The sequence below is a fragment of the Acartia tonsa genome, chromosome 3 (genome assembly GCF_053477335.1).
Source record: "Acartia tonsa isolate MP-2025a chromosome 3, ASM5347733v1, whole genome shotgun sequence".
NCBI classification, from domain to species: domain Eukaryota; kingdom Metazoa; phylum Arthropoda; class Copepoda; order Calanoida; family Acartiidae; genus Acartia; species Acartia tonsa.
In genome coordinates this window covers 57,242,997-57,261,858 of record NC_137262.1, presented here as the reverse complement: position 1 = coordinate 57,261,858, position 18,862 = coordinate 57,242,997, and the positions used below count along the sequence as shown (strand labels likewise).

At 32.4% G+C, this 18,862-nt stretch overlaps 2 protein-coding genes across 2 annotated transcripts in view; both read right to left on the bottom strand.

Annotated features, from left to right (window-relative positions):
* Nucleotides 1–11,312: 11,312 nt before the first annotated feature.
* Nucleotides 11,313–15,179, bottom strand: LOC145314627 (uncharacterized). The gene is made up of 5 exons (XM_080154616.1): nt 15,077–15,179; nt 13,995–14,031; nt 13,339–13,417; nt 13,007–13,073; nt 11,313–12,544 (listed from the first exon to the last, which is right to left on the bottom strand). The coding sequence occupies exons 1-5, from the start codon at nt 15,161–15,163 to the stop codon at nt 12,446–12,448; spliced, it is 369 nt and encodes a 122-aa protein (XP_080010742.1). The 5' UTR covers nt 15,164–15,179; the 3' UTR covers nt 11,313–12,445.
* Nucleotides 15,174–18,862, bottom strand: part of l(2)k01209 (uridine-cytidine kinase-like lethal (2) k01209) — a 28,312-nt gene continuing 24,623 nt past the window's right edge. The window contains exon 20 of the mRNA XM_080154615.1: nt 15,174–17,848. Within this exon, the coding sequence (XP_080010741.1) occupies nt 17,731–17,848 (118 nt within the window). The 3' untranslated portion in view covers nt 15,174–17,730. The remainder of the gene's footprint in view (nt 17,849–18,862) is intronic.

The following is an 18,862-nucleotide window of genomic DNA, read 5'->3' as shown; positions in this document are numbered from 1 at the left end:
GTTTTATAAAATCGTTTTCTAATTCTTTTCATAGGCTCAAGGACTTTTATTCATTGGTTCATGAAGTTGAGTGTCCTAACGTATCAATCACTAGTAGTAATATACAGATGGGATAATATTGTGTATAATCATTGGGGATGTACATCAATTTATCGGCCATTGTCTTATCCCTTTAGATCCCTGTCTATATTATGGTATAAACTATATAATTATTGACATCATAAAAACTTTAGTAAAAAAAGTTTCTCCACAGGAAATGAATCGATTAGAACTCAGTTTACCCTAATAAACTTTAGGAGATAGATAGATAGATAAGTAGACAGATAGATAGATAGGTAGGTAGATAAAGAGACAGATAGATAGATCGAAATATAGTTAAAGAGGTATGTAGATAAGGAGATAAATAGATAGGTATAAAGTAGGTAGATAAAGAGACAAAAAGATAGATACAGGGTGCACCACATAAATCCGGACTTTTTCTTATTTTTAAACAAATAAACATAAAATCGTCAATTTTAAAGATTTTTTTGAATTTTAAAAACTGGGAAGCAACCTAGGTATACGACTATTATATTGTTTAATAAAATCGCCGCCAGCCTCAATCACCGCCTCTACCCGCCCCCTGAACCGCCCGCCGACCTTGGTCACCATGTCCCTGTTCAAGCAGGCGAAGTTCTCCATGATAGGAGCAATGAGAAAGGTCTTTTTGGTATGGGCGCGTCTATTGGTTCATGTTTTAATGGCGCTCCAGGCCCAAAAGTCCATTGGATTAAGATCGGGGCTGCTTGGAGGCCACATCTCCATCAGGAGCGAGTAACAGCAGGATCCAAATTAACCTATCTTTAAAGCTACCCTTTGACACGGCGGCTCTCATTTGGGCCACAGTTAAGCTAGAACAACGTTTTATACCTTTTTAAAAATGGCACGAAGATTAAGATAGGGTTATCAGCGCAATACATAGTCTAAAACGAGTTTCAAGGTTCCATATGGGCCCCTGAAGTCAAGAACCGAGAAATTTTCAAGATTTTTGACGTTTTTGACATCTTAAAATCTACCACGATCCACTTTGTCGGAGTACTACAGCCAAGTCAGCTGGGATAGAGAGCTCTAGTCTTTTCTAGTGTTTTCACTAGGTATCTGATAGTATCTCCAGCAAGTTTCATTAGTCCATCTCACCTACAGATGGGCTGAGGTCAGATTTAGTAGGCCCAAGTCATAAATCCACGGTAATTTATCTGCACAATTCGAATCTGCCTTGTTGAACATATGCGCGGCCAGCTCGGCGTACACGTCCTCCATCGTCCAAAGATTTTTATGGGCAAAAAGGTCCTTACCTAAGCTTTTTATAGTGGGGTCAAACGTCCTGATTGGTCAAGTAGTTTTGGCGCTATGGCCGTTTAAAAAAAGTCCGGATTTATGTGGCGCACCCTGTACATCTTTAAAGATGTATGTAGATAAGTAGATAAATAGATAGAAAAATAGGTATATTGTCGGTAAAAAAAATATAGACAGATAGATAGATGATAGATAGATTCTTAGATAAAAATGTAAGTTTATAAATAGGTAGATAGATGCATAGATATAAAGAATGTTATGTAAGTAAATATATAGAAAGATAGGTATGTATAGATAGATAGATATAGACTGATAATAGATATTTAATGAAAGAAATATTCTTAGAAAGATAGATAGATGAAAAGATAGTTTAATAGTTAGGTTAATATATATAGAGATAGATAAAACAAAATATAGATTCTTCTCTTTAAAAAGTTTGCATAAAATTTTATTAAAAAATATGGATAAGTTGGATGATTATTTTTCATTTCATAAGTACATTTATGTACTTTAGTCTAAGTATTTATAAATATCTATATATTCACAAAAGTGTTGGCTAAAACTGCTTTGCAGTTGTACGGCTATGAATCAGAATTAAAGTATGAAGATAGAGGATAGGATTCAAACTTTAAAATAGATAACGTACAACATCCGCTCTAATGTTGTACGAAAAAAGGATGTATTGTTTGGCCGTATTGATCTATTAATTTATCCAAATACATTTCAGGTGACAGACAACCAGAACATATACGCAAATATGTACTCTATGAACAGATTCAACATTTCATTTACACTGCAAAACCATATATATCCATATACATAATATCTGTATAGGTAATCGATGCATTATTACTTGGATGTTGCACCAGATTTTTATTCACACATATAAAGAGATTCTCGCAGCTGGCTAAATTAACGATACACCCTCCCCTCCACCCCTTTTACTCTATCACCTCCGCTCCTACTGGATGATCGAACTGACCAATAAATGAAGCCCATATTGGAAAGCTAAATTGACGAAAAATTTTCTCCTGCCAATATATCCACGTATATCCTATATCCATTGTATGTATAGGTATTATATATCAGAAATTAGAATTGTTATTCATTCAAAAGCTGTGGAAATTGCTCTAGGGCACGAGAGATAGAAAGAGGGGGGGAAATACACACTAGGCATGTGATTTACTGGCATGGAAACAATTGCTCCAAACACAAATGCCAATTAATACAATAAACCAAAAACCAAACAACATTTTTGTAAAAATTTGATAGAAAAGATACATTTGTTATGTTGGCAAAAATTAGAATTCAGAGGTGGGTCTTAAAAAATTAGTTATTGCCAACCAGCGACCATACCTGGTGAGCTAAAAAAAAGTTTTTTTTAAAACCCACCTCAGGTTAGAATGACATTAAACCAAAAATGAAAGCTACATTATGCATAAGATTTACTAGCTTAAAAACAATTAGTCTATTAACAAAAATTGGAAAAAATACTCATATCCTTATGTAAAAGTAACAGGATGTCTTCAGTTTGTGTGTCTGTTTGCACTGAAGGATCTTTGTCTTGACACACAAACGGGTCTAAATTGCAACAGATTCATGCTGCATTATTCGTTGAGTTATTTCTGATACATAAAAATATTTAACATATGTATGTAGCATAAAGAATAGTAAGGATTAAGAAGTAACATTCGTGGGAATGAATTTTACCTGTAATCTACACCTGGCTTTGTAATATTACCGCTAGGCTAGAAAAACCCACCCCATTTTTCCCCCTCCGAGACTTCAATTTGCGGCAGATAACCTAACTATGCTGCCTTCCCCTTTTTGGAGGTAAATGATTCCCCATGGCTTGATTTCATGTATGATTAACATGTATTTGGAATTTTCCAGAAGTAGAATTTAATATTGATACCTTTGTCTCAATTGCCCAGTAAAAAATGAAAACAATTACTATTCTGATCTTGAGAGGACAACATTAATCAAAATTTGTAACTAGTGTGTGATAAAAAACAAGGTAATTTTTTTTCCAAATATTTATACTTTAAAGAATAATCTAGAACAAACCTACTTTGAACCAAAGTTTCTTTTGATTAAAGGGCACAATTTTTATAATTTTGAGATATAATTTGATTCATTGCTAAATAAAATTAAATTGCACGGATATATTCAGAGAATATACCTGTGATGCTTTGTATAAACTCATGCTTGTTTTATATATATAATATGAATTTATCATGTGAGTTGCTAGCTTATTAAAATTATGGACCAATGTGACTCTACAACTAAGATATGTAGGCAATCATAACTTAATTAATGTATTATAATGATTTATCAAATAATTATATTCTGATTGCAGTATTTCAGTTTAAAGGCTATTGCATTAATAAATTATGTATTACCTTAGAAATCATTTCCTTGTTTTTTGATTGATTAGATATTATCAGTTCAGTAAGTCACCTGAGCTATCAGAGCTCTGGATCCGACAATCTTACTCAACCTTGAAACGATTCTTCTTTACAGTGTAGCTTTTCATGTAATAGATAATTTCATTATTTTAGATTTTTAAATGTAATTCTGACAGTTATGACGGGGATAATGTAACAACTTCCTGGAATAGAAAATTGGAACAAAAGGGGGGGGGTTTTTAATGCAACCATCTCGTAATCAGTGAGCAAATGGCACTTAGAATTCGAATTTCGATCTAAACTTTTGCATGAGTAATCCTTGGTAGGTCTATTTTCCCTAAATCGAACAAAAAGTTGGAAAAGTAACGGCTGGCGGCTCAGCCGTTTAGCCATTTTTGCCTATTTTCAGGGTAAATTCATCATCAATTACGTAAGAATCATTTATTTAAAACATATTTTTGGTTTAATTCATGTTAAATAATAGCAATAAGCATTTTTGAAACTCCTAGTACCAACAGATACTGTCTAGAACCGTTTAATAGCGTTTTGGAGTGGCAACGAGAATAAGGTGGAGATAGGTTTCGTGAATAATTTGTACTATAGATATTCAAAAAATGGCAAAACTGCTGAGCCGCCAGCCGTTAGCCGTTACTTTTCCAACTTTTTGTTCAATTTAGGGAAAATAGACCTACCAAGGATTACTCATGCAAAATTTCAGATTTAAATTCAAATTCTAAGTGCCATTTGCTCACTGATTACGAGATGGTTGCATTAAACCCCCCCCCCCCCCCTTATTTAAATTGGGACAAATGTAGGAGAGCTAATGTAAAAACTCCCTAGGAGCATTAAACTATGATAAGGTATTGTAATTCAGTCAATTGTCATGCCACTAAAGTAACAGCCCAAAAATGAAAATTGGAATAAGATTAATGTAATTTGGACATTTGTAAGAGGACTAATGTAACAACTCCCTTGGAGAATTTAACTATAAGAAAGTGAGAATTTAGAGGGGGTGTGTTCCATTCATGGGGTGTGGGACAGGAAAACAATTATTTTTTTTCAAACTAGCTTCAATCTATATCTATATGTATTATATATGTGTGTGTACCCAGTTAAACTTGGAATCTTTGTGCTGACATATATATTAAGTATGTTTTTTATGAGTAGCTGGAAAAAGTGTCTAAAAAATCAACCATGTGACGTCATAAAAATAAGAGGGAGAAGTGGGAAAGAAAACCCCTAAAAAAGAGATGGATAATCCCTTATTTTTGTGACGTCACAAGGCTGATTTTTGAGACACTTTGTCCAGCTACTTTTTGTGATATACTTATACTGTCGATATCATGTCACCTACAACCACTTTTTATACATATAACTGTTAAAGTCGACAAAAACCCTTGAATTTGTATGTAGTCAATAGAACAATTTTGACGACACTAACTAACGATAAAAACTTCAATAATTCAACGTTCTTCTATATTGTGTTGATATAATAACAGCCGGAAAGTTTAATAGGGAAAATCTATCTGTTAGTATTGGAAGGAAGTTGGTTTATTTAAAGCAAATTTTAATCAAAATATGTCAATTTGTGGCGTTAGCATTTTTGATATTTTTGATTATTTTTCATAAAAAAAAGCTAAAAGTAGGTAAGCCTTTTAATACTTAAAGTCTCGGTCCATTCGTCCGTCCGTCCCTAATAAATGATTATGCTAAAATTCTCTATTTCAATCTATAATGATAATTCCAGCAACAGTTTAGTCAAAGCAAAGCAACTCTATAACTATTACCATAGAGTCCGTAGGTATATTTAAAACGTGTTAATTACGTTGAACCCTCAACTTATTGAGTAACCAAACCTTTTAACCAGTAATTATAATCTACAGAAGGGGAAATTTTATGTATCAGCAATTGTACATGTACATCAATTTATCGGCCACTGTCTTATCTATTTAGATCTCTGAGTGGCGTATGCATAACATTTAATTTCTATTGGCATAACAATGAAATATTTTAGTAATTATTAATCTGTTTATGCAATAATATACAAATTACTCTCAATATCATGTTATTATTACAAATCGCAGGGATGAAGGGTACATGGACTATTTATTACACTTTCCCAAGTCCCCAAAGTTTTATAAAAACGTTTTCCTTTTTGTTGGCTCAAAAACTTTGGAGACTTTTATTGAATTTTGAATGGTTGGTTCATTAAGCTGAGTGTCCAAATGTTTGAACCTTTAATTTTAATCTACATAAAGGAATTATGCACATCATCATTTGGGAAGTAAATTAATTTATTGGCCATTGTCTTTTCCCTTTCCCTGAGAAATATTCATGTTGTAAACGTATCCTATTATATAAAGTAGTAAGGTTTTTTGTATGAAAATTAAGATTTTAATAATAAAAAAAGCGATTGAGATTTGCATTTTAGGGAAGCTTCATATACGTCCTATCATGGCTATTGATTTAACGAAAACCAATTCTTGAGTTGTTTACATATGTTATATTTCTTTTTTATTGAAGCTAGTAGCTTTATATTTTAACAAGGACGACATCTAGAAAAGCGAAGATCTAAAATGGAAGGACAAACCAACATTAACACTTGTGAATAAGCAGAATATTGAAATCTTAACAAAATTGTAAATAAATTTGTTGCAAAACTGTTTAATTATATGATTCTGTTTGAGGACATACTTACATTTTTTGGACTTGATTATAAAGATGCTTCGCTTGTTTCATTGTACCTTGTTTTAATAGGAATCAGTATTCCAAAAATCAGATGAATCGGATAATTCTAACAGACAAAATAGTAAAAAAAAAATGTTTTAAATGGTTTTGGTAAAGATTATACAAGAATAGGTATAACCAACAAGCGAAAATAATCTGAAATAATATTTGGGGGGCGAATGGACAGGTCGTCAATTTTACGAAGTGTTGTCCCCCAATGACAGCTGAAAAAAACGTATAGGTTTCGTGATTTTTTTCCGAATTAATTTCATTGTTGATATAAGCTGAAGATTATAGAGTTTCTGCGCTTTCTAAGTCGTGCTTAACTGTTATAGGAATCATTATGCAAAGTTTAAAATCAATAGGACAATTTTGAATTGTTTAAATTAACGAAAATAACTAACAGTTACGCTACTAAAGGGACAATAGAAGTGAGTTATAGAGCACCCCAGCTTCTGATTATCAGTTGAAAATTCAAAAATATGGACTTAAATATTTTTTATAAAAATATTTTCACTATATTAGATTTCGTGATTTCTTTTACGTTTTTCGGTTACAAAAGTTGTTCGTTAGCATCTAGAATTCTAAGAATGAAGTATTTCTTAGTTCCCAAAGTTTTAAAGCAAACAAATAAAAACGTTATTATAAAACTTTGGGGACTAGTGTAATAAACAGCCCAATGTCCCCTCCCTCCCTTTATAATTTTAATCAAAAACTAACACGTTTGTCCTTGTTTTGCATAGCTTTCTATTTTGAGTGATTTATTCCATGTATTTTGTTTCATATAATTTAGACCTTAGCTACAAATTGATGTTTTTCTATGCTAGAATTTGTACCTTTCTGCGAATTTTTAGGGATAGCAAAAATTCTTACTATGTCTGTCTCAGCGTTTTGGAGCCGGAGCCGGGAGCAGCAACATTTTTTGCGGAGCCGGAGCCGTATTTTTGTTGAAAATGGCTCCGGCTCCAAATTAGCAAAAAATGATTTTTTAAAGTAATATTATAATTTGGCAACGGTCTATTTCAATATAATAAACTGAAAAACTAATGTTACTTAACAAATAGACACACATCCTTCTACTTTTATATAGCTTTAATCAAATAAAAGCAACATATTTTATATTATTTATTTTATTTTATCAAATTCAATAATGAACAAAAATTTATATATTAATTTTAAGTTAAGCGCCTGAGCCGCATCAAAATTAAACGGCTCCGACACGCTGGTCTGTCTGGAGGTAGATCCCATTAATTGCTAGATCTTTATAGGGGGGAGTATGTAATCCTTCCAAGATAATTGGCCTCTTTAAAAAGTATTAATCAATTCTCTTCGCCCTTAGTATCTACGGGCTTCTTACCAAGAAAAGGTTGGAGTTTGGTGCCCTCATCACCCCTTGACATTAGTACATTACAAAAGATTTTTTGGGAATAGTCCCTTTCGTAATATCGCCCTATAAGGGGCGATTCGTCGTATTTTAAAATTGGCTTTTTAAAGGTTATTTTAGGTTAGGTTAGGGGTTAGGTAATTGGCCCCGCAGGGTTAGAGCCCCCCACAGGGGCTAGAAATAGAAGAAAAGCTACTGTGAAAAATACGAAGAATCGCCCTATAAGGTGCGATGTTACAAAAGGGACTATAACCGATTTTTTTTTATTTGGAGGGAATTTATCTCATTTCTAAGGAGGTATGTCGTATCCCCTTTCAAAATGGCATAAATTAAGAAACAGACTAATATCTAGTTATTATAACTACACGGTGTTTCAAAAAAAACTGCGTTTTCCGGTTTTGAGAACCAACCAGAAGGAATATGAAAAAAAGGATAATAGGTCCATATTCTATGTAAAAATGTACATCAGATTTACTTAAGGTGTTTTTTGATATCTCTAAAAATGCGGCTGTACTGATTGGTACATGTAGGGGAAAAATGCTTGATGTTGAATATGAGATATCAATTAGATTGAAATAACTTGTATATTTTGCAACATATTGTTTCAAAAGTACAATATCAAAGTAGTAAAAGCTTAAATCAATGTCCCCATATGAATTTTTTTTACATATTTTCTTTTTTGGCTCCATGCAAAGACCTTTTTAGGTTCTTCAGAATTTAGTTTTTTCTATTTCTCTATGACAAAGTCATTTTTAGAAAAAAAATCTCTATTAATACTGTGTGCATTGACAAATAAAACAAGTCACTTTTTATTTCATTTCAATATCTTTAAAAATAAGCAAGTTATCATGGTTTGAAATTGTTCGTAAAAAGTGCGTTTTCATTAATTACTCATGTTTTATAAGATGATCTCTTATAATATTATAATCTGTCAATCAAATTAAGAGATTAAGAGATTAAGGGGGGAGGGGCGAGGAACGAATATGAACAATTTTAATACTAAGAATTAAAATCCAAGCAAAAAGAATATTGATTTTTTATTTAAAAAAAGGCATTTTAAATTAAGTTTTAAATGTAATTATTAGATTATTTTGAAGTTTATGTTATAATGTTGTTTTCAAGTAAAAAAAAGGATTAAATTCAACGTTATAGCATAAAATTGTTAAGAATACAATAATACACACACATTTCGAATTCTTTGGGCTCTAAAATGCGCTGTTGTTTTAAGAGATATTAAAAAACGCCTGTAACAAATTCGATGCATATTTTTATAGAGAATATGGACATGTAATTATTTTTTTGTACTCCTAATGGTTGTTTCCCAAATCTGGAAAACGCAGTTTTTTTTTAAACGCCCTGTATATCCTTAAATTTGCTATTTATTCCTTATTTATTGCAGTATCAAAGAAAAGTAAATTTTTGTGGCTATGGCCTAGTAGTGAATTATTAATAACATATATAAAAATTTTACTAGTTTCATATTTTTTTTAAAAACAATGACAATTTGAAGAATTTAATAAGGGTGGTTTAGGTGCTTGATTGGAACGGATATATAAAGAATTGGAACTTACAAATGATTTTTATGTTCTCTAATGAAGTGAAACTCGTAGCGGGCTAAAAAAAAACATTTCCTAGTCCCGTCCTACTGGATGGAGGAGCTGACCAATAAATGAGTCCCATGTTACCAAGCTCAAATGACATTTTATCCCCTGGCATAATATTCACGTATATTCCACATATATTTATTATAATCTAAGTGTCGCTACTCTGATAATGAAAATGCAACGGCATAAAAACGTACTATTTATAATTTTTTAAAATACAATTATACAATAAATACCCTTATAATCATAATTCTAATCAATTTTAAAAATTTTAGATAAATTCTTTAAAAATTGAAAACTTTAAAAGATGAGAAATGAAAAGTTTCCTAAAGTATAACTCCATGCATTTATTCAAATAAATAACAATATTTCCAGAATGGCTTAGAAACCAATTAATATCCACTGCACTGGGTTAGAATAGAACTGATTATCGGCCATACTGAAAAATCATGTGGAGCATCGTATTACAGACAATTTTCCACGAATATAAAAACAAAATCATAACATTAATATTCGTGAAAAAGTGTTTGTTATACAATGCTATACATGATTTTTAAGCTGATAACGGTTCAAATCCAGAAAATATTAATCGGTTTCGAACCCACACTGGAATTTATAATAACTGCAAGGATGACCAACATCCATAAAAGCGAAGCTCTGAAACGGTAGGACAAACTAACATTTATACTTGTAGTGTGTCAGAACTGAAAAATCAGAACATAAATGTATAAATGTCGAATCAAAATTTTAATTAAATTTGTTGAAACTGCAGAAATACAGGATAATGTTTAAGGACATACTTACGTTTTCAGGACTTAATTATGGAGATGCTTTGCTTATAACATTGTACTTTGTTGGCCTAGGAATCAGTATTCCAAAAATCAAAACAATCGGATGATTTTATCACATACAAATTTGTTGTTAAAAAAGTTAAAAAATCAATATATTTAAAATAGACATATGGACATTCTAGTAACGATTAAAGAGTTGCTACGATTTCTTAATCGTACCTAAATACTACAGGAATCATCATGCAAAGTTTGAAATCAATAGGTCAATTTTAACATGCCTAAATTAACGAAAAAAGCTATCCGTTACAGACGTACGGACGGACCCTAATTATAGAAAAGCTTCGCTTTTAAAAATCACCACCATTGCATTTTAATAAAGAAATAACAAAGATAAAAGGACATCCAAATGAGGAAACCTAATCATATATAGAAACAACGTTGACGAAGCCCGCTACTTCGTTTTCTTTCCATAATCCAATATCTTTACCCTTTGATTTGGAGGGGGGGGGGGGGGGGGGGGCTAGCATTCACGCAAAGATTTTAAAACTTTAATGAAACTCTACTTTTTTTTTACTACCTAATAGAAATATCCCTTTTCATAATTCCATAAAATGATATTAAAAGATTAAAAGTTTCAAGAAAGGATTGATAAGGAAAATATTTCATATTTTCTTTAAATTAAAGTTTGGAAAAATTATAAAAAGATTATTTGACGAAGACTAAACTAACTTACAAAATAAAATGGATATAGAACATACGTGGATATATTGACAGGGGAAAATTAGTTTTCAATTTTGCTTGCTAATATGGACCTTATTTGTTGGTCACTTCATTCATACAGTAAGAGGGGAGGGGATGGGGTTAAGGGGGTGGACGGGGTTATTGTTATTTTAGCCAACTGCGATCATCACTTTATCAGAATACATAAAAATCTGGTGCAACATCCAAGTAATAATATATCCATTCAAAATAACAAGGATGACAACATTCATCAAAGCAAAGTTCAACAAACAGACGGACAAACGAACATTAGCAAGCATTAAAATAAACAATAAAAAAAATTAATTTCTAAATGTACTTTATTTTACAAAAATAGTTGGATAATATTTTGTTATATTTATATCACATTACATTTAAATAATACATATTTTACAACACATTTAAGGAATTTAATACTTTTTAATTTTAAGTTTAATTTAATGGAATCACCGCTTTAAATGTTCTTACGTCGCGTCGTCTGTCTGATAATAGTCACATATGTAAACCTCCCCAAATGATGATATACTAAGTTTTCCCTTCTGTTGTTACAAATTATTGGTTTAAAATGTTTGGACACTGCTAGTATAGAACCAATATTTTTAATAGAGAGGAACCCAAAGTTTTCAAGTCAACAAATAAAATATCATGATTTTAGTAATTTAGTGTAATTTATAGTCCAATGTCCCCTCCCTCCCAACACATTTGGCAAAAGCACAGCTCTAGAGCTTGTCAGGATGGTCTTTAATTTGTTGCATGAGCGCTGACAATAAGGCAGGAGTAGTCAGTATGATGTCAGCTGTGCACAGCTCTAGAACTTGTCAGGATGGTCTTTGATTTGCTGCATGAGGGCTGACAGTATGGCAGGAGTGGTCAGCATGTAATCAGCTGTGCACCGCTCTAGAACTTGTCAGGATGGTCGTTAATTTGTTGCATGAGGGCTGACAATATGGCAGGAGTAGTCAGTATGATGTCAGCTGTGCACAGCTCTAGAACTTGTCAGGATGGTCTTTGATTTGCTGCATGAGGGCTGACAGTATGGCAGGAGTGGTCAGCATGTAATCAGCTGTGCACCGCTCTAGAACTTGTCAGGATGGTCTTTAATTTGTTGTATGAGGGCTGACAGTATGGCAGGAGTTGTCAGTATGTTATCAGCTGTGCACAGCTCTAGAACTTGTCAGGATGGTCTTTAATTTGCTGCATGAGGGCTGACAGTATGGCAGGAGTGGTCAGCATGTCGTCAGCTGTGCACAGCTCTAGAACTTGTCAGGGTGGTCTTTAATTTGTTGCATGAGGGCTGACAGTATGGCAGGAGGAGTTGTCAGCATGATGTCAGCTGTGCACAGCTCTAGAACTTGTCAGGGTGGTCTTTAATTTGTTGCATGAGGGCTGACAGTATGGCAGGAGGAGTTGTCAGCATGATGTCAGCTGTGCACAGCACTAGAACTTGTCAGGATGGTCTTTAATTTGCTGCATGAGGGCTGACAGTATGGCAGGAGTGGTCAGCATGTCGTCAGCTGTGCTGAAACTTACCCATACCTATAAAATTAAAAGATACATATATAAATAGATGCATGGATAGATAGATTAGAATAAAGAAAAAATAGTCCAGTATTATTTGAATTTTAGAGCTTTATTATTGAGACTACCTAATCAACATAGGAATCTCTTCTTTAAATATAAAATCTAGTTGTAACCAACAAATGAATTAATTCAAAAAAAATATTTGTAAAGATTTCGTGATTTTGTGAGGAAACACACTATAGTAAAGACGACCTATTTATCTGCCCTCCAAATACTATTTTAGATTTATTTCTCTTGTTGGCTATAACTTATTTCTGTATCAAATCAATTGGATCAAAGTTCGGTCGCTGCCAGTTTTACCAACAAATTTAGATTTAATAGAAGACTAAACAATCTTTTCTGTCCAGAAGTCCACAATGTTTTAAACTGATAGATCAACTCTAATACGCCCAAACAAATAACAAACTGATATCATACCTGTTTCTTTAGCCTGTGAGATAGTTTTTCAGAAAGATCTCTGGATTGATCTCCCCCTCCAAATATACTAAAACATAAAATATTTGATGTGGGACACCGGTCATATTCAAAATTAAGACACTTACATGAGACAAAGACAATTATTATTTAGATACCGAATTATAAATAAAACGCTGCCGAATGTAAATTGAGTCTGTATTTGAAAAATATGTTATCTTTAAGCTTACAAACCGCAGCCGTTTTAAAATCACATAGTTGAAATAATTCGCATCCTAAAAATATTCGGTTGCCAAACCGCTATTTGCTAAAATGTATAGCTAAAAAAAAATTACCAAGTGGCGGCTGCGCTACTGTTTCCAGACAGGCCAGGAATACCTACAGACAGGTTGTCCAACCTTCCATCAGCTTCGCCTGAAGGTTAGATTAGTCAATTAATATTAGGTGTTAATAGGAGTTAAATGGATTATGTTTGGCTGCTGGCTAACAGTCATGTGGGTAGATGGTTCGAGTCTATCAATATGCTGTGATGCTTTAAATCCCCTTTTGCCATATGATTCATTAAGGTATATTAAAGAAGGACACCTGACCTATTTAGGCAATGGTTAGGTAATAATGAGACAATAATACGACTCTAAAGAGGAATTATCCAAAATTACACTAGTAACTAAAGCTTTATAACCAAGTTGTCTTATACAATGGCTCAACAACTTTTATTGAATTTGATTGGTAGATTGAAAGCTAGAAGTGTCCAAACTTTTCAACTAATAGTTTAATCTATAGAAGGGATGTATATAAATTTATCGTCCAGTTTCTTAGCCCTTAAGGTCACCAAAGTCAACACAACAATTGATAGATAAATAGTAAAACACAATTTTTTTGTATTTATTTTCAAAATTACGAGAGAAGAAAAGAGATAATCTGTACGTAGGTACTTATTTCTAGATTAAAAGAAATTCAATAAAATTAAGAAGACTGATTTTAAGCTTACCTATCCAAATGTAGACTTGTCCACTTAATTGTAGAACCTAAACATACAATAAAAATATATTTAAACTTCGATTATTCCTCAATTTGGATTTATTTGTAGCAGGTAGTAATGTGTTTAATTTAAATAATTTTCAAAGTATTTTCTCGTATTCATTCGCATCCGGTGGATAGGAACCGGTTCTCATCCATAAAAATGTACAATCATAAGATTAAAACCAGTTTTTTTAGCCGGTGCCTTCGGCACCTCGGGGCTAAAAAAACTAGTTTTAATCTTATATTTGTACATTCTATATCCGCGGAAAGCTGTTTATAATACGATGCCAGAAATAACTATTCTTTTATTTCACATTTATCCTAAACAAAATTACCCCTATATTGTGGATTAAAATTAGTGGACACTCGACTCTAAAAACAAACGAATCAAAATTCCAAAAAGAAGTACCTAAGTATGTTAAGATGACGTTTAAGAAAACTTTATTATTATATTTGGCTAACACCGGATATCCGGCCCAACCCTAGTTATTATAAAACTTTGTGTTCGCTCCTTCCCTGGATAATATCCCTGCCTCCTATTATAGTAGTTATGGGCCCGTTACATTTGAATGATTGATTGATTAGCCATAGTTTCTTAGGGTTTGGGACTAAGTAGTCATGGAATAGGTTGAGACACTTTTGTCTAACCATTAGGGCTATCAAACTCCACGTTCAAGCACATTACGACTTGACCCGCTGTCTCATGAGAGCTACTCATTATTACCTCACCCTCGCCGGGTATGGCAGGTGTCCCAAATTAAGTCACCGTAATAAATGACGCTCTCCGCAGAGGAGCTTGGGATAAGGGTAGTTCTGATATCATGTACGTGACTATTGAGTATCCAAACTTATTCAATAGTCCCCTTCTAACAAAACCAGGGCCGGGGAAGTTGCATGATTATTATTGCGAATGAGAAATTCGAGTCAACACACGGAGAATTGAACTCGAACTCTCACCACCGTAGCTCAGTGTGTTACCACTGAGCCACGGCGCCCCTTGCCCGTTATCTTCATAATGAGCTGCTACCCCCTCAAAACACTTTTTCCTACCTGAAAGAGAATATTCTTATCAATAATCTGGGTGGTGAAAGAATAGTTTCCCAGGGAACATGGAACATCCTCCGTAGGCACAGGCATTGTCAATAAATCTGAAAAGAAACATTTTTCAACCATAAAATCGATATATTATTACTTGGAGGTTGCGTCAGATTTTCATGTACTCTTATAGTCGAGGGTCGCAGTTGCAAATAAAAATAAAGTTACCCCCCATCCACCGCCTTTACCCAATCCCCTTCTACTAGCTGAACAAACTGACCAATAAATGAGGTTCATAATATCAAGCTAACTGACGACAAGTTATCCCCTGTCAATATATCCACATATATCCTAAATCCATTAAAAATAAATACATCTTTTAACCAAAAACTACTTTTTTCATGAAAAAAATGTATTTACGTAAAAAAAAACAAGATATTTAACAATTAATTTACATAGGTAGTATATGAGATTTACTAAATTAGGTTAATAGCAGTTTTTTTATTATTTTGAAAAAGTGGACGTTTCATGAGATATTTCATACGAATATACAAACACAAACCAAGTATAATACAACATTTAATAAGTCACCACTCATGAAAGATCTACTTTTACCTTTTTTTAGCACAAATTATCAGTTTTAGATTTTATATCTATTCTTTCAATTAATATACGAAATAATTTTAAATATAAAAATGTTTTTTTTGATGATTTACAGAATGAATTTTTACTTAGATAATTTCTTTTTAATATTAATTAATATGAAATATGAAGTTGATTTTATAAAAAAAAGTAATTTTGTAATAGGGTTAATTATAATATTTTCAAATTATAAAATAATAACAAGAATAATAATGTCTGACGGCAGCTCAGCGATAACAAGCTAATAACATATATTGGATGATTAGACATTAAAGTAAAAGAATAGAGGGGTCATGAGCTTTATGTAACTCACCCCACGGGGCAGGGGCCTTGTCCCGATTTTGCATTGGGTCTAAAATATCAGCCAATAGCGTGAGAGATATAAACAAACACAAAAAAAACAATTTGCTAGCAGACGAATAGGGTCTCTGCCACTTGGGGCAGGTAGTTGTCTGGATTCTACATTCATTGAATATACAAATTTGGCTTATTTAATATAATTGAAATTTTTAAAATCCGTACACAAACAAGATGCAGTCATTTTACTTAACTGCTTGCTGACGGTCAGCTAACATGGGTCAGAATTGCACTTAAACGTACGTATAATTGATAATTAATAGAGTAGCTTCACTACAAAAAAAAACATTTCAAAGATAATTACGAAAATTCAGAACATAATTGAATAGAAGCATTTAATTTCTAAAATGCAAAAACGTAAAATATTATTTTATACATTTTTATAATATTTGACCAGCAACATAAATATAAAAAATATTTTTCATAGATTTTTTCATCCAGATTCGAACATTAGGAACTTTATTTGTATGATGCTAGAATTTTTAACTTTTTTGTCTTGAAAAAACTATTGATGAAAAGCTGAAGTCTTTTTTCGCTTCTTAATGATTATTCTATTTTATTAATTTTTTAAATGTTTCTTAATTCATATATTTACACTATACACACAATATTAAACATTTTTTTAATGTTTTAAATGGCACAACATATTTTAGTAAAAAGCATATTTTGAGAATAATATAATTAAAGAATTAGTTAATTATTACGAACATTTTGATTTTTCTTGATCTTAATATGTAGGCAACTTAAAAAACAACCAATTTTTTGTATTTTTTCCAGGGCTCGGCATCCGAGCGTAATCCTCAGTGAAATTGTTATTAAAAAAAATTCAACTGGATGCACAAACCTGTTCCTAACCAGACAATCCATCTTTTCGAAAAGTTTTATTTTTCACACAAGCGGATTTAAATTTAAGGCTTATGAATATGCACGACTGAGGCGCGGCTGCCGAGCCCCGATTCTTTCTAAGAGCAAACATAAATGTTTAAAAATGAGCTACTATACATTAGTAAATGCCCTCTCTTATAGAAATATTCATATTGTTATGGCAATTAAGTAAAAAATACAACTTTAGTAACATAATGTAAATGTCAAAGTTTGAAAAAAGATCAAATACATTTTCAAATAAAGATTTTTGTAAAATTCATTAATTAAACTTTTAATAAACCAAAATTGTTATAAAAAACTTTTTCAAATCAGAAGATAAAAGGAAACAAGAATTTGGAGGTTAAAAATATTGGTATGATCTCAAAAACTGCAAGCAATCACCACATTAAAAGTAGACTTAATAGTTAAGAAAACTAGAGAACTATATCAAAAAGTTTAGTTTTATCTATAGACGGAGAAAAAGAAAATTAATTGCACATCTATATACTCAAATCCTGGATTTAGTAAAAATCAGCGGAAAAAGCCATTTTTTTGCCCTATCTTTGAGATTATATGAATGAGATGTTAAGGTTTGATAATCTGATGAGAAATTTTTTCATTAACAGTCCCTTTAAGATACCAAAGAGAGATATTTAATGGGCGAATTATTTATTGTCCATTGTCGTCTACCTCGCTTTTGAATGGGATGTAATATGTGTTTCACTTGACGTTTAAGAGATTTTACCAACCAAAAAAAACAGAAATTAAACTCTAGAATAATTGTAACCAAGAGGGGTCTTCTCGCGTCATCCACTGAGCTTGGAGTTTGATGAAGACTTGCTGGATTTGCTGCTATCCTCTCCCCCGTTGCCAGCCCTGTTCTGCTTGAACCTGTTCGCTAGCTTAGGCTCCGTTCCAAAATATCTGAAATAATAATAGATTATAAATATGTGATATTCAGGGATTTAAAGGGATAAGACAATGAAGTATATTTTGATTGTAAACCCATAACAAACTGGCAATTTCTTAATTAGAATTATTCGTGGATAAATTTGGGCTTTGCTAGTATGTACAAGCCAATCATTTTAAGGCAGAAGTGGATTTTGCCATACTGGTTTTAATTTCATTAACGAGACAAAAGCTTCAAACAATTTTACTTGTTATAAAATCAAATATTTAATAATCTTACGGAACAATTTTACACAAAAATTATTATAACTAAACTAATTTATATTTAATTAAAAAGAATGATTGGTTTAATAATAGAACAAGGATAAGTTAATTCATAAGCAGTAAGAAGCAACAAGCTAGTAAAAATAAATTAAATTGTAAACAAAAGAAATTACTTGGTTATAACTGGTTAAAAGTAGGGTTGGGCCGGATATCCGGCCATTTTCAATATCCGGCCGGATACCGGATATTGAAACTATCCGGCCGGGTATCCGGCTCTATAATTTTTATACTTTACACCAAAAATCTCTGCTTTTTAAAATTTTAAATGGCTATAATTTTCTTATTATTGAAGCTAGAAGAACATTTTTCCTGAACAAGTTTAACTTTATGTAAATTTATATAAGATTTCTGAAGAAATTTTTTTTTGCTACATTAGTATCTGGTAATTTGGCCGGTTATCCGGCCGTATATCCGGTAATTTGGCCGGATAACCGGATATTTGCCGGATATCCGGCGTTAGCCGGATATCCGGCCGGTTACCGGATATCCGGCGTTTGAAATCAGCCGGATATCCGGTATCCGGCCAAAAAAGTATCCGGCCCAACCCTAGTTAAAAGTAATAACCAGGGATCTTAAGGAATAAGACAATGGATGATAATTTGATATACATCCCCAATAATGAAAACAAAATAAACCTCTGCTGCAAATTAAAACTATAAGTTGAAATGTTTGGAAAACTATGGAAGTTGGAACCAACCAATCAAA

Coding starts and splice junctions, on each gene's coding strand:
- LOC145314627 (XM_080154616.1), bottom strand. CDS start 15,163: ATGCCTGTGCCTACGGAGGATGTTCCATGTTCCCTGGGAAACTATTCT. Junction 13,418..13,994: donor ACAAGTCTACATTTGGATAG/GTAAGCTTAAAA, acceptor TCTAACCTTCAG/GCGAAGCTGATGGAAGGTTG. Junction 13,074..13,338: donor AGTAGCGCAGCCGCCACTTG/GTAATTTTTTTT, acceptor TTTATGTTTTAG/TATATTTGGAGGGGGAGATC.